Source organism: Cariama cristata, unplaced genomic scaffold (assembly GCF_000690535.1).
Source record: "Cariama cristata isolate BGI_N322 unplaced genomic scaffold, ASM69053v1 scaffold15335, whole genome shotgun sequence".
NCBI lineage: Eukaryota > Metazoa > Chordata > Aves > Cariamiformes > Cariamidae > Cariama > Cariama cristata.
The window spans coordinates 89,391-104,066 of NW_009619371.1; the positions used below are offsets into that span (position 1 = coordinate 89,391).

At 36.3% G+C, this 14,676-nt stretch overlaps 1 protein-coding gene across 2 annotated transcripts in view; it reads right to left on the bottom strand.

Moving 5' to 3' along the window:
* Positions 1-14,162, bottom strand: part of PPP2R5E (protein phosphatase 2, regulatory subunit B', epsilon isoform) — a 72,086-nt gene extending 57,924 nt beyond the window's left edge. For both annotated transcript variants that reach the window (XM_009701240.1, XM_009701239.1), the window contains exon 1: positions 14,003-14,162. In XM_009701240.1, coding sequence (XP_009699542.1) covers positions 14,003-14,159 — 157 coding nt within the window. In that variant the 5' untranslated portion in view covers positions 14,160-14,162. The remainder of the gene's footprint in view (positions 1-14,002) is intronic.
* Between the last annotated feature and the right edge of the window lie 514 nt (positions 14,163-14,676).

Sequence of the window (14,676 nt, forward strand, 5' to 3'; positions counted from 1 at the left end):
TGAGGTTAATTAAAAAAACAAATCTTCTGAAATTTTGATAGCTTATTGTTGATGACTGGTCTTCCCTATTCTCCTACTTGAAAAATGCATAGTTTATCAAGTCCATCCAAATAGACAATCCCGAACAGCACCAACAATTTTGTTAAAGGGTCACATTTTGCCTATTAATAGATGTAGGATACAGGCAATTGTTTTCAAAAGTTTTTCTCCTCCATTATTCTAATGCAGCAATCGCAACAGAAGCTCTTTGTCCAATCCTTAACAGAACCAGCACACCAAATTGTCAAAACCACTACTAACCAATACCAGGACACACTCATTCTTCCAAGAACAGGTTTCTAAACACGCGTGTGCACGCACACACACCCCCCACCTTGAACCCATGGCTAAATTTGTTTCAGGTTGATGCACCCACTCAATCTCAAGTCAGTGCTATGAAACATGCACTCTGGTTTCTACCTTAGTCATGCATACAAAGGTAAACATTTTTAAGTTCAATTCGACTTCACACAATAATCATAAACGTTCAAAAGAAAATAAATCAATTCATTTCCCTTAATACTGTAGGAGATGTTCAAGATTAGCCAGGTGGTAAATTCCATCTTTAATTTTGTCATATTTTCAGATATGAAATACTGTAAAACTTCTTAGTTACTTATTATTTGTTCATTCTATAGGAATGAAAATGAGTAATATTTCTTTTTCTTAACTAGTCATTTCTTCTGTTATTTGCCAAAAATCTATCAACCCTTACCTCAGAAATGGATTTAATCTTCTCAAACTTTATACCCTTAGATTCTAACTATCACACTATATTCTTCCCTATTCCAAAGATGTAGTTCTGTAGGAGATAAAGTGGATTAAAGACATACTGAGGATTATAGATTATGCAGTTAGAACAAACACAGGCAAGTATTTCAAACAGCTGACCCTACAGAAAGGAATCACATTCTGTTCTCGAGATGATATACAAAAATAGAAAGCACATTCCACTAGGAAAATATTTACTTAATAATTTATCATTTAAGAACTACTACTGTACAAATTAAAGTACAAAGACAACCTATTGAAATCAATGTGAAGATACAGATGCAACGATTCTAATACAGCTTCAATTTTGATTGTGATTGGATTTACAAAGTTTACTCTATTCCAGCATGAAACATACATCTGTTTTCCCCGAAAGTCCTACATTTAAAACTGATTCCACTTTTTTTGGATAGGAGAGGCTGGAAACGCAGTACTGCCGAAGAGTCTAGAAATAAAAGGATAAAAATCTCAAAGTATCCAACTGGAAAGAAACGCCAGTGAGATATAAGAATCAATTTAGTCCAGACACTAATAACTTCCGTAATGATCTATATGATTAAAATAGCATACAGATAACATCTTCTGAGGATATTAAAAAGAGAACTTTGAGTAGCAGTAAAGTCAGAAATAATATTGAGGAACCTAAACAAATTCCTTACACGGCCAGGGGAAAAAAAAGCAAAATTCAGTTTGGAAAAACACCACCTAATACATCTGGGAAAAACAATCCCAAATATAGATATTCAGTATGGACAAAAAAAACTGGGAAAAAACAATGCAGAAAAACAACATTAACCTAAATGTGGCATGAGCTCAAAAGAGGGGGAAGTACCATCTCTCTAGCCACTGAATCTGGGAATGGGGGGGAAGGCTGAATTCCTTCCTTTTCACCCACTTGACTCCTCTCCCGAAACGAAGCACATGCAGTTGGGCACTCTATTCAAGTATCTTTGCCGCAGCTGTGGACGTGAGACAGGTCCTGTTGCTTGAGACATTTCAAACTACATGGGCAAAAATATTATCAAGTACTGAATGTTTTATCTAAAAAGATGAACTGTAATGAAAAAAAGTCTGTGCTTTATTATTGTATATTATGTGTTTGTTGTAGAACTTTTCCTTTAGATTTGAAATACCGCAGTTTTTTAGTTCAGAAGTGTAATACTTATCCAAAAACAAATAAACATGAAAATATGTTCATTTCCAAACCATTTGCTTTTTATTGACCATGAAGTTTTGGCACATTTCATCACAAGTGAAATAACTTTGAAGATGTTCGCTCTCAAATGAATTTTTGCTGTAGTGTAATGCCTGTTCATGCTAGGATCAACTGTGCAAAACAAGGGGAGACCAACAATGCACTCAGGTCAACCGAGGTCATCTCAAAATCTATTCTGAAGGGCATGTCAACCCTCCACTCTGCAAAATCCTTGATTAAGAAAGTTTCTGCAACAGGAATGACTGTTCCTTGCCGAGCAGGAAATAAAAGAAACTTGCTTAGAGATACTTCAAAACCTGCTTCTAGCCACTTCTGTTTCTAGATATTACGGTATTCTTCCATTAGGAGAATACCCTGAAAATTTAAGAAAAATACTTTTACATTGCTAATATAAATTAGAATCTCTTCAATTCCCTTACGCTTTCTCAGAACCAGCTCAGAAGCATATAAAGAAATTCTAAGAATGATTCGGGTTTCGTGGGGGTTATTTTTTCTTCTGTAGAAGGGCTGCTTTGGTGTGTGGATGTTCCCTCAAGTGTGTTAGTTGGAAGAATCTGTGCCACTTGAGATTTAGAGATCCCTGAAGCAAACCTTGAACTTGGCCCTTCTTGCCCATGAAGCAAGGGGCTCCAAACATTGTTTCTTGAACTTGACTGTACACATTACGGATGTGGTAGTTTAGGAACAGGACACTGAAGAGGAACAGACTGGCCCTGGGAAATCCAACACATTTCTCCTGCCTTTGCAATTTCCTACTATTAGAAGGAGACAAAATATTGAGAGATTCTGACGAGATCACTGACTCTGTGGTTGTCTTTTTCTTAAAAGACTGCATCTTTTTTATTTATTAGTTGGGGTATATGTTTGTACTTCCAGAAATTAAGGAAGAGTGAGAAATTTCACTGCATGACCTGAAATTTCAGAGTTAACAGGAAGATAGGGTAAACATAACCTCAAGCATTTTGTTCCTTTCTCCTTCCTTGCCAGGACTCCTTTTGACTCATCATAATGAAGTGTCTTATAATTTTTCCAGGAGCCTTTTCACTACCCAGCTTATGCCTAACCCACAATACAGATCCCATTTGCTCATTTCTCTAACATTAAGGGACTCGTTGCAGTTCTTTTTACTTGTGGCTAACGAGATTTAACCTGGTAGTTCAGATGATATTCTAAAGCTGTTTACAGCAACAGACACTTTTTTTGAGATTATGGCATCCACAATACAGACAAACAACCACCTTGATATGCTGTCTCTTCCTCGAAGTACATCTAAAAAGCCCTGCATCCCAACCCTGCCTCAAATACCTAGTAGGTCTGCTCCCACACCTTTGACCTCCAACATACGCTGAGACAATTCCACTGCTTTTCCAAGAGCGAAAGCCAGATGCCAGAACTGTAGCCACCATCTCCATCACTTAAGACAGACAATTCTGGAGCTACTCTTCTCAGAAGTACTAATAACCACTTCTCTCCATTATCCTTTCTAGTCCTAAAAACAGAAACTAGAATGGCTCTTAATCTTCAATAAAATACCTGTTAAGGTCTAGGTTTTGCCAAAAGCAGATAAAGATTTCTACTGAGATCTGCTATTAGAGGCAAATCACAGTGGTGGCTATTTTCTCTCTCTCTTTGCCTTGCATTTTCACCCTTTTTGCACTTTTTAAAGATGAGCAGAAATTTCAACCACTGCAGTTTCTTAGCATTGGTGGGGAAGGAGTTTCCATTTCTTCTAATAATAAGCAGGAGGGGGAAAAAAAAAAAAAGAAAAAAAATCAAGACAGTGCATGGAGGAGAAAGGACAAGGGAAATTTTTGCATGAATAACACAAAGAGAAGACTGTCTTGCAGTAAGGTCTGATTACTGCAACAGAGGCAGGATGGAGCTGGCATGCTCTTCACAGGGTGGATCTCCATCCTGACAGGTCTAGTCTTGTCTCCAGAACTGCAAACAACCAACCACTGTAACACACTGATGGAGCTTAAGAAGATGAACAGACTACTTTTTTTTCTTTATAAATATAGCTGATTTTACTATATTGAGATTTTCAACAACCTCTGCAATCCACTCCACCTGGTGTGCTTGTTTTCACACGTCTGAGTGAGTTTTATCACCCTCTTGTGGAAAAATAAGTGAATTGTATCTGTCAGTGGTTATAGGAAGAAGTAGAAAGTGGGACTAAGGAAGACAGTGATAAAGAACAAGCGAAGAGGAAGAAAGGAGAAGTATGGGCTGAGTGGAATAAATGGAAATTGAAGGAGAACCAAGATGACTAGTAACAGAGTACCACCTCAACTTCTTCCAAAAGCTATCCCAAAAATGTTATTTGAAAACACCAAAGATAATAAGCTGCCAAATTTACTCTCCCTTGGTAACACTGACAATATTCAACAAATAAGTTACATTCCCTACAGTGATTCAAGTACTGTCTCAGCTGTGATCACCATCTTTTGCACCTTTGTTTCCACATAGATGGGACAACATATTCTCTATAAACAGTTTCGAACAGTTAACTTTGTGTAAAGTCAGAAAACACTTACTAGATAGACTTTCTTATTTATAGAGACTGCATATAACATCTATGCCCTGCTGTTGGAATGTGAAAATAGAGAGCATGTGAGCTAAGCTTGCAAAGAAAACTAATGAAAGTTTATGCATTCACATTACATCCTACTGGATAACAAAAGACAAATAAGAATACTTAATTCCTCTAAAATCTGGAATCAACCTTTCCTCAGTTTCTGATGATCCCCAGTATCAATTTGTAATATGAGAAATTTAACTTGCAGTAGTCTTCCTTTACAATGTAATCCATATGACTATATATTCAAAACCTTGAAAGCAACAAACAAATTTACTGCCACCTGCATTTTAAAACTTGAAAATCCAAGTTTGGTACAAGCACACACAAAAAAAAGAGGCCACGGAAGTCATGATAATATTAAACTCATGATACTGCAAAAAGACACAAAAATCCCAAACAAGAAAAGGTCAGCTCAGATCAGGCAGATATCACAAGCATGGTCAAAGAATTTCACACAATGTATCCCTAAAACTTCCTGAAAATCTTCCAGGAATCCCACAGAAAACTACAGACTACATCCAACACAAACCACAGTTATTTCTTCTTAATGACACCAAACATTTTTTATGATGATCCTCAAAAAGAGTTTGAAACCCATTAAAAGTAACAATTCTAATGACAGATCTTCTTAACCTTATGATAACACCTGAAGAAACACTTCCCTCCTATTATACAGACTACATTTATATGTAGCCACTATTCACAACGAAAAGCATGAAATGGATAACTATGCAAGTTACATTTATTTCATTGTTTTGATCAAAATCTGACAGTAAAGGACTACTCCAGAAAATATATAATTTCAGCTTAACCTTATTCTTCATAAAGGTATCCGATTTTTCTGAATAAAAATTACTGTATCTGAGTATTTAACCGTTATCTCCAACTGGGGGGGGGTCAAGTCCCAAAATTAATATTTTTACCAGTAGGTACACACAATTATCTGCATTTATTCATCATCCCTGAGATACCACTGATGACTGACTTTAGCTTCTGCAAAATACCCATCAAGTAAGGAAGGCTAAGCCTGCAACTCCTGTTTTGCAGCAGATACATCTTTTCAATTTCATAAAAATCTTTTAAAAACCCCTAATTATGCAGAAACTTTTATAATTAGAATAACAAACTGCTTGCCCCCACCTCTCTTACAACTTGGTCAGTTCTGAAGTCCAACATTAAGTTATTAGGACAAGCTCTTCAGATCAGGGAACACAAGAAGCTACTGTTACAGAAGAGCTAGCAATATGTCCAGTGACGTTCAACAGACTTTACAGCAACCTGCTATTCTACTTTTTCTTTTAAGAAGCTACCCAGAAAGGATCCCTTTCACTTTCTCACCTTCTGCCCACATAATCAGGTATATCAACTCTATTATATCATGTTCCTTCTCTGCCCCACTCTTGTAGATGCTAGAAGGACCATGCACTTTATACACAAAGAAAATACCACAGTTACGAATCTGTTATACAGATCGAGAAATGAAAAAATAATGGTAAAAATTAATAAAGGACATAAATGCAAAATAACGATCCTTGTTTATAAAAATGTATTTATAAAAACATCATAAAATGTTAAAGTGTTTTAAATAAAAGTATTATATTACATACTTTGTTTTCAAGCAATACAACTTAATATACCCAAGTTTATATCGGACACACTGGGACTTGAAAAATAAACTCCCTACAGAAGATTGAAAAAATATATTGTTACATTAAACAAATCTAAGAATATATACATTTTCAAAATTATGCACAATTCACTATCAAGTAGAAAAACCTACTGCTGAAAAACCTTCATTACTGTAAATCATTATTACTCCTGATTAAAACTGATTCCCCTGCAGCTTGACCTCAAGACTTTGTTCAAAACAGACAATTTTTTCAATCAAGTGCAACAACTAAGGGTACACAATATTTTACACTGTTCTTTGCACAGTTGCCTTATCTTTTGAAAATGCCTGATAAAGATCCTCACACTGTAGCTGCAGCAATTTTTTTTTACTTTTTTTTTTTTTTTAAGCAGAAAACCACATACAGAGAAGCTACCAACCCTACTGAACTAACTGTTTGAGAGGACACAGGATCAAGCACATCACTAAAATGAGGAGCACGCAAAATGTTCTTAACAATCTGGTTTACATTGTGGCCCCACAGACACTTGTCTCAGCGCAGATGAGAGGCAGTGCACTGTGGTGTATGCTTGGGAACTTCTCGAAGAAGTTCTGCCACCAGAAAAAAATCCTCCTGTAACTGCACCTGCAATGAAGACTGACACTTAAAACCAGCAAGGTTTCAAACTAAGATAAGCCCTGCCATATCCTTCTGAAAGAAAACTCAGTATTTTTCTAACAGGTTTTCCTTAACCTTTTATGAAGTAATGTGTGCCCATTTGCTGGTATTTGTGAATTAGACAGTTACCAAGATTGCATCGTCCCACCACTAATCCATAAACATCCAGCCCTACCAAAACGCTGAAATCAGTGAGTCCTCTCATCTGTTACTTCTAAGGATTTTGGCCTGATTGAGCCAAAGAAACAGTAATAACTTGAATAAAAAAAGCTGTAGGTAAAAGGAAGTTACCCTGAATCTAAAAATAGTTTTCTGTCCTCCTCCCACTCCCCAGAAAGCATAAATGAAAGCGCTCTTTTCTCAGGGAGGCAGTAGCTTACAACGGATGAATGTGAAGGGATTGCTTCCTTACTATAAAACTTTGCCGATGAATAGAGGTAGTATCCCATTGTAAGTATTAAAAACAGCACCGAAAATTAAGTAAGCTCAAAACCTAAACTTTACCTATGACATTAAATATATATAACTTATTTATATAGAGAGATGTATTTAATATACACAAACACATATTTTATAAATACATACATAATTCAGAGATACGGAAAATGTACCTTTCACAACAGTAAATCTCCATACCGTAATCAATTATAAAGGCAGCACTATACTTCAACAATCATGTAGACTATATAGAAATAATTGCATGGCTAAACCAGAACTTATGTTTGTCAAAGGTACTTTGGGAAAGGAATATAAAGGAGTTAGTCATCACAGAAACAGGAGGTTCTATTACAGATCCATAGGGTTACACTTGGACACAGAAAAGTAAATTGTAATATTATTAGAGAAATAAATAATACTGGGAAAGTTTCTGATGATGGTAAAGTCTAAACGTTCCTGCAGAAAATTATCAAGATTTTAGACTCAATCTTGTGAAAAGTACAGAAATACACTTTACATAGTGATTACAAGTTACTTCACATTTAAAAAAAAAAAGAAAAAGGAAAAGAAAAAAGAAAAGGAAGAGGTAGGTGGGAATGATCATCACTTAACACTTCCAGAAGGTAGACTGAGAAATTCCACAAGTAAAACAATTACACTGAAGGCTTCAGGTTAAAAAGCAAAACAAAACAAAACTCCCCCAACAAACAAAAAAGCCCCCCCCTACCACCAGAGCTATAGGAAAATTGCCAGACCTAAAGAGACTTAAAAATACAGACAGACAACTGAATGGAAACATCAGAAGATCAGGGCTAAGCTGACAGAATTTCTCACCAACTGCAGCTTCACTAATACACTGTCAAGGTAAGGAGGTATTCTTTTACTATGATCTTAACTTCAAGTCAGCATTTCTGCACATGCCCATTCTCCACAAACGTAGCTCTACAAAACTACATTCCGAATGTGGGAGACAGTAACAAGAGGAGAAAAATTCAAAAAGACAGAATGTAATTAGCATATGGCCCTTTCTAAACACCATCAAACAAATACTTTTTAGAAACAAGCAGAAACCCTTAAAATTATTGGAAAGAACTACTCTACAACCAACAGATGTTGAAAAAATTGAAAACAAAGTTAAGTATATATGCAAAGAACAACTGCCAAGAGCACAAGAGAAAGTGAAGAAATTAATTACGTATAACAAGAACCTCATACACCTTAAGAAAAAATCATTCCTTTTGGGATTGTGGCCCTATTCCCAAATCTTATACAGAGATGGCCCATTATGTCCAGATTTCTTTCAACCAGAATGGGCACAAAATTCCTAAAACTAGTTCCAGGATTGACGCTTTATTCACCATTATGTACAGCACAAACCAAATTTCAGCCTTTCTTCCACACAATGAATTAGGACTCCTGGGATCTATTTCCAATTATGGAAACAAAGAAAAATTTTATTTTGAAAAGTCATAACCACTATGACCCTAAATTCCTGTTTATAAATTAGGAGAAAGTATTTAGCTTGGGTATATTATTAACAGTTTATTGATATCTGTAAAGTATTCCAAATTTCAGAAATGGAGAGTAGCACAGAAAAGACAGGCAGCCAACCCCCACAGAAGTCAACAGAAAATAGAAGCTCTATCTTCCTTCTTCTACAACTCAAGTCATAACTATTTCCCATATGTACAGTTCTGAAGGCGGTATCCGTAAGTCTGAAAACGCTAGAATTTTTTAGGATAAAGGCAATTTTAAAAAAATCAAAAGTAACTGTATTTGAAAAAGAAAGGGCACATCTTGCAGTTCTGACTTGGTCAAGAGTCTTTTGGAGTTGGTAGGATTTTTTACTATTTAGGAACTTCAGCATTTGACCTATAGATAGGATTAATAAGAAAAGCTTATAATAAAATCTCAACTATAGGGAAATAATATAATGATCAAAAGCAAACAGCAAGTGAGAGGAGATTTTCCCTTTTTGACTATGCAATGCTCTTTTGTTGCCACTACAGCAATTCTTCAATGCCATGGAAACTATCTGATAAATGTATTAGAAGCTTAATAAATTTCATAATATTGAGGTAGCAAAGCAATTGGTATTGTTGACAGGGAAATTCTGTTCCAAGTGCCTATTTTAAGGAAGAAAAATAATCTAAAAATAAAAACCATACCTTCAGATGTTTTCAACAAAAATATACAATAGTTTTAGAAAACCTGAAAGTAAACTACACTAATTATATCAATCATTGGAAAATGCAGTAGGACGATAGGAAAAAATAGACACACCTTGAAATTCCAAAAATGAGATACACTGATTTAAAATTTAAGTGTCTTACTTTTGGATGGTTTGCTTTACCTAACATATGTATTTTTAATGAGGGCAAGGGGGATGGGAAGAATACTGATAATTACATGCAAGTTTTCTGTCTGATTTCTCAAGATGCTAAACGTATTCACAAGGCATATGATCTTTTTAGTCATCTATATGTATGTCTTCATCCTCTGGACACTCCCCTACCATGACAGATACTGGCAGAAACATGAAATGAACTCCCCCTTCCCCTTTTACAGGTAATACTGAAATTGCTCTGTTTTCAGGTGTCCAGTACTACAATTCACTTTTTTCCAGCCATCTGCTTTCTAACATTGCACTCCTAGCAATCTGCCTCTAGAGACTTCAAAGTAAAAAGAGTATCTATACAAAATGAAAGTAAAATAACCCTCCAATAAATAATACACCTATCCAATGCACAAAGAACACTAGCTTCCTCTACAGAACAAGCATCATTTGAGGCGTGCCACAAACTCGGTTAACAAACTTGGGCTGGGTTTGACTAAGGCACAGAGGCAGAAGTACTCATTCCCAGAAAAGGGCCCTTCACCAGGACTGCTCTGCCACAAACCAGTCACCTAGAGGACTGCCAGCCTTGATGATACCAATAACCTCTTCAAAAGTAAAGCCAAAATCAAAAGCCATAATGCAGTGATACACCAGGCAAGAGCATGCAAACATGTAAAAAAGCATGTGAGACTGAAACATATATAAGAGTACACATATTGAAAATGCAGGACATTTTTATCACAACTCCCATATGCACTTCTCGTCCCATTCCTCTATGCTTAAAACAAAGGAGTAAAGGCTGATTTTAAAGTGCTATATTGGCCATCAGTCACATTAAAAAAGATAACTCCAAATTAGATTTAGTCACAATGTAATAAAAACATAACTACATTTTCAGAAAAGTTAAGTCTTTACTGTAGGCAAACAGAGCACCTTTTTGGCTTGTGGCTTTTGAAAGCCTAAACTCAGACCAACAGAGCGTTAGAAGGCGTATCTTATTTTCTAAATACATCAAATGTTTGTTTACAAAAAGATACAATTCCACACTTCTGTTAATTTAAAAAAAAAAACCACACCAAAAAAGCCAACAAAAAACCCACACACAACCAAAAAACCCCACAGTAACAACTTAATTTCTCTATACATTTTTTCTGAAATAAGCAATACTGAAAATTCTAGTTCTTCTTAGTACATTTCCTAAATTGCTGCTTACCCTTCAAACTTGTACATAGCATCAAAACATACTGTCTCTTCCATTTTTCTTTCCTGCAACATTTTTATTACCAAATGAACAACAACAACAATGACGTATCTATCTGTTTTTGCAACACAGGCATGTATGTTCACAGAAAGCAACAGACTGCATTAAAACACTACCAAAACAAGCTATTTCACTATATATGACTCTGCCCCTAGGGAAAGGAATGAGAGCAGATAAGATGTGACAGATGTGTAGTCACGTCACTTAATACACTACTGGAAGGTGCTCAAATCATTATGGTGACAGGCAGAGTATAAAAACTTGCAAGGAATGGACTAAGCATTTATCTAGTTTTCTGCATACATGATTCTTGTAATCAAAGAAGATACTGAAGTCCATAAAAGTGCTGTTGAGACAAGGCAGCCTGCAAATGACAATATGCAATATAGTCATTAAAAAAAAAAAAAAGAGAAGGGAGCATAGCATGTATGCTTTTGTCAGTAAAGCCCCTCCATCACGAATATGAAATACATCTAAGGTTGAATTCGAGGTCTGTCCTCTAAAAATTTCCTGTACTGAAATATTTCTGAAGAGGTTTAATTAAACTTGAAATTTACCCAAAACAAGAAGTTTAAATAAACTTAGCAACTGTAGATCTCCAAACAGATTTCATTTTTCCGAGATTTTTAAAAGCTATTTTGCTGAAATGTCTGTTCTGGTTTGAAAGACCCAAACAATAAAGATAAAATTGGAAATCATGTGGTTATTGGACTGAAGTAACAGTACTAGTCACTTGTTTGGAGATAAGCGTAAACTTAAGAGTTTAAAAAACTAGGACTTTTAGGCAATTGGCCAATAAAAGTATGAAAGATGCAGGAGAAATTTTTCCTCAGTTCTTTCAGGTTTAATAATCCTGAATGTTACAAATACTAATGTAGGGCAAGAGTATTTCCAACGAGTAGCATGATTTTTAACTGTCAGTGTCCCACCAGCAGGGATGAACACCACTGCTGTTTCAGATAGATTGTTAGGCTCAAATCCTGCAAATTAATCTGCACAGGTAGATCCCTGTGCCTCTGGGAATCCGCATTAAGTCAAAGAGGGAAAACTAACTCACAGGATCAGATTCTTAATTTGAAGCTGGACCACTGTAACTCATTATGACACTAATCATAAACGTCTCACCAACACTCTCTGCTCCCCATCTGTTTCTTTTATCTTATTATATCTCAATCCACGGGACTAGCTATAGTAGTCAAATGAAGCACCTGCATATGCCTATGTTTCTGCAAGACCAGGTCCTCAGATAAAGGCAACATTTTTCTTATGCTTGTGCACATGCGTAGTTTATTCCCTGAATGGGACTACAGGATAGAATGAAGTAATTGTAACATCAATTTCTTCTTTTATACAAATCAAATCTCAATGTCTTTAAGTAATCTAGCCATTCAAGCCAAAGGATAAACTCCATTCACCCTCTGAAGTGTAGCAACTAGTATTTTCACAGGAAATGACCTGCAAAAGTATAAAACTGAGCTTTAAAATTATTTTAAAGGAGCATTTTGCTTCTTTATCATACTGTCACAAAACAATGAGAAAAATTCATAAAATAATACTCATTGCAGACTACAAAGTCAAATCCACTGGCACCAACAGACCCTAAACTGAGCAATGCTGAAGGGAGAGAGCATTCTGGTACAGCATCACTCCAGGCCTCCCACTCTTCTACTCTCCTCTATGCTTCCAAGTCAGTCAGTGTCAGGCACAATGCAGTGGGGCTAGACGGATCTTTCTTTTGACTCAGTATGGCTATTTGTGCATTCTTACAGGTATCCCAGAGAAAGACGCCCCAAATATTTTAACGACAACTGCACTAGAACTAATCCTAGAATGTCACTTTTAATTAAATTAAAAGACACACATTAAGGTGTGAGTTTTTTATAGGGGTTGGTTTGGGTTGTTTGGGTTTTTTTTGCAACTCTCTCTTCTTATGAAGTGGGATTAAGAACTAAACCAAAGTGCAATTGCACATTTATTGCATATTTCAATACTCCAATTAACAAATTTGTCAAAGAGGCTGAGGAGGGAATGGGGGAAATATACTTGCCCACAAAGCAAAAATGGGACAGACACAATATTAAACCTATTAATCTGGGTATTTTCCAGAATTATCAGCACCAACTACGCTTGTTTTCACTACTTACAGCAGAAAAGAAGAACAGCAATGAAAAAAATCCACAAAACTAAATAAAGCATTTGAGAATTCAGTGTAAAAGAAACGCTTCTGAAAGCCGATTCCACCTTCCTCACCACAGAGACATCATTCTGAGAGGTGCTTTTAGTCTCTGGATTTGTACTGAAATTCAGTGACAACTGGGATTCAGGGGAAGCATTCAAGATATTACAGAGATATTGGCATCCTTTCAAGAGTAGTATGCAGGATCATGATTTTCTTTCCCAAATTAGAGGTTAAATCTGCCAGCAGAAACTCAACCGGAGCTGGGATACACAGGCTCTCAAAACAGTACTGTCTGGCCTACAACCTGATTGGCAGCACCTTCCCTCTGAAGAGGCTGCAGCTCATGGGACCTTTCCATTTCAAAACCCAGCAGAAGCCAGGAGCTTGGAGTTATACATTCACAAATGGTATGAGAGGGGGTCCCATCTCCCTACTAACACCTTGCTGTACAGCATTCAAAATATGTCTCTGGGCTGCATTTGGCACCACTGTCACAGGTTGCAGACCCACACATCAAGGAAAGATACTAAAAACCAGCTTCTCTCTGCTCACAAGTCAACTTATCCTTACCAAGATTACTGTTCATTTACACCAACTGTTGAGGGTTCACAAACTAAAATACTCACACATAGCCCGAGTGACTCGAAAATTCAAGTCATGGTAGGGGTTGACATTAGCATTTAAAACTTTCAAAAGTATTGCAAACAATTACCACACCCTCAAGTCACAGATAAAATATTTTGTAGAGCTTAAATACATACATTTCTGGCATGAAACATTTCTCATTGCTGGCAAAATTTCCCTGCAATTTCTGGCAACAGAATACTTGAAGTTTAGAAGTTGACTGAGAGTAAAATTGTTTTATTTATGAAAAATAATTCTTGATCTTACCTTTTAGCAGAGGCAGGGGAGTTAACTCGATAGGCTTGCCCTGAGACCTAAACTGGGAGGAGCTTTGTGACCTCTTCTGTCTGGCTTTTCTGACGGACTTCCGAGAAAATCCGTCTACTTTATCCACTGATGGAGGAGTAGTTGGTGCTGAGGACATATCCCTACTGAAGGAAAACAAATGTTACGAACATATTCCAAATGGATGAAATGGATAAGGATTAATCTAAATTTTCCAAAAATCATCTTCTTTCTGCTCCACTCTCCTGCTGACAGCTCACCCAGACAGACTGTTAAAAGAGCTAACCCACCAACATATGTACAAATTCTATGGAATAAACTTAATGGAACAGTGTAATAACTCTTCTCACTCACTTTTTTATCTGTGTCTCCCATTTGCCAAAAATCCTGAAACAGGAAAAATTCTGGTCTAATGTTGACATCATGATGTCAACAGCACTTCATACAGCTGTAGACTGGACATAGGATTGTAGCCTTAAACTATATATTCTTTAGGACAAAGTAATTTCAACTCACTCTGTAAGGGATCACGTATGCTAAAGAATGGGTACACAAAAAGGTACAAATGTTTTTTTGGCATTAAAGTCATCAATATGCATAGGACAAAAAAAATACCACAGAAAAAAAATTTGGTTTATTTGCCGCACCTACATACA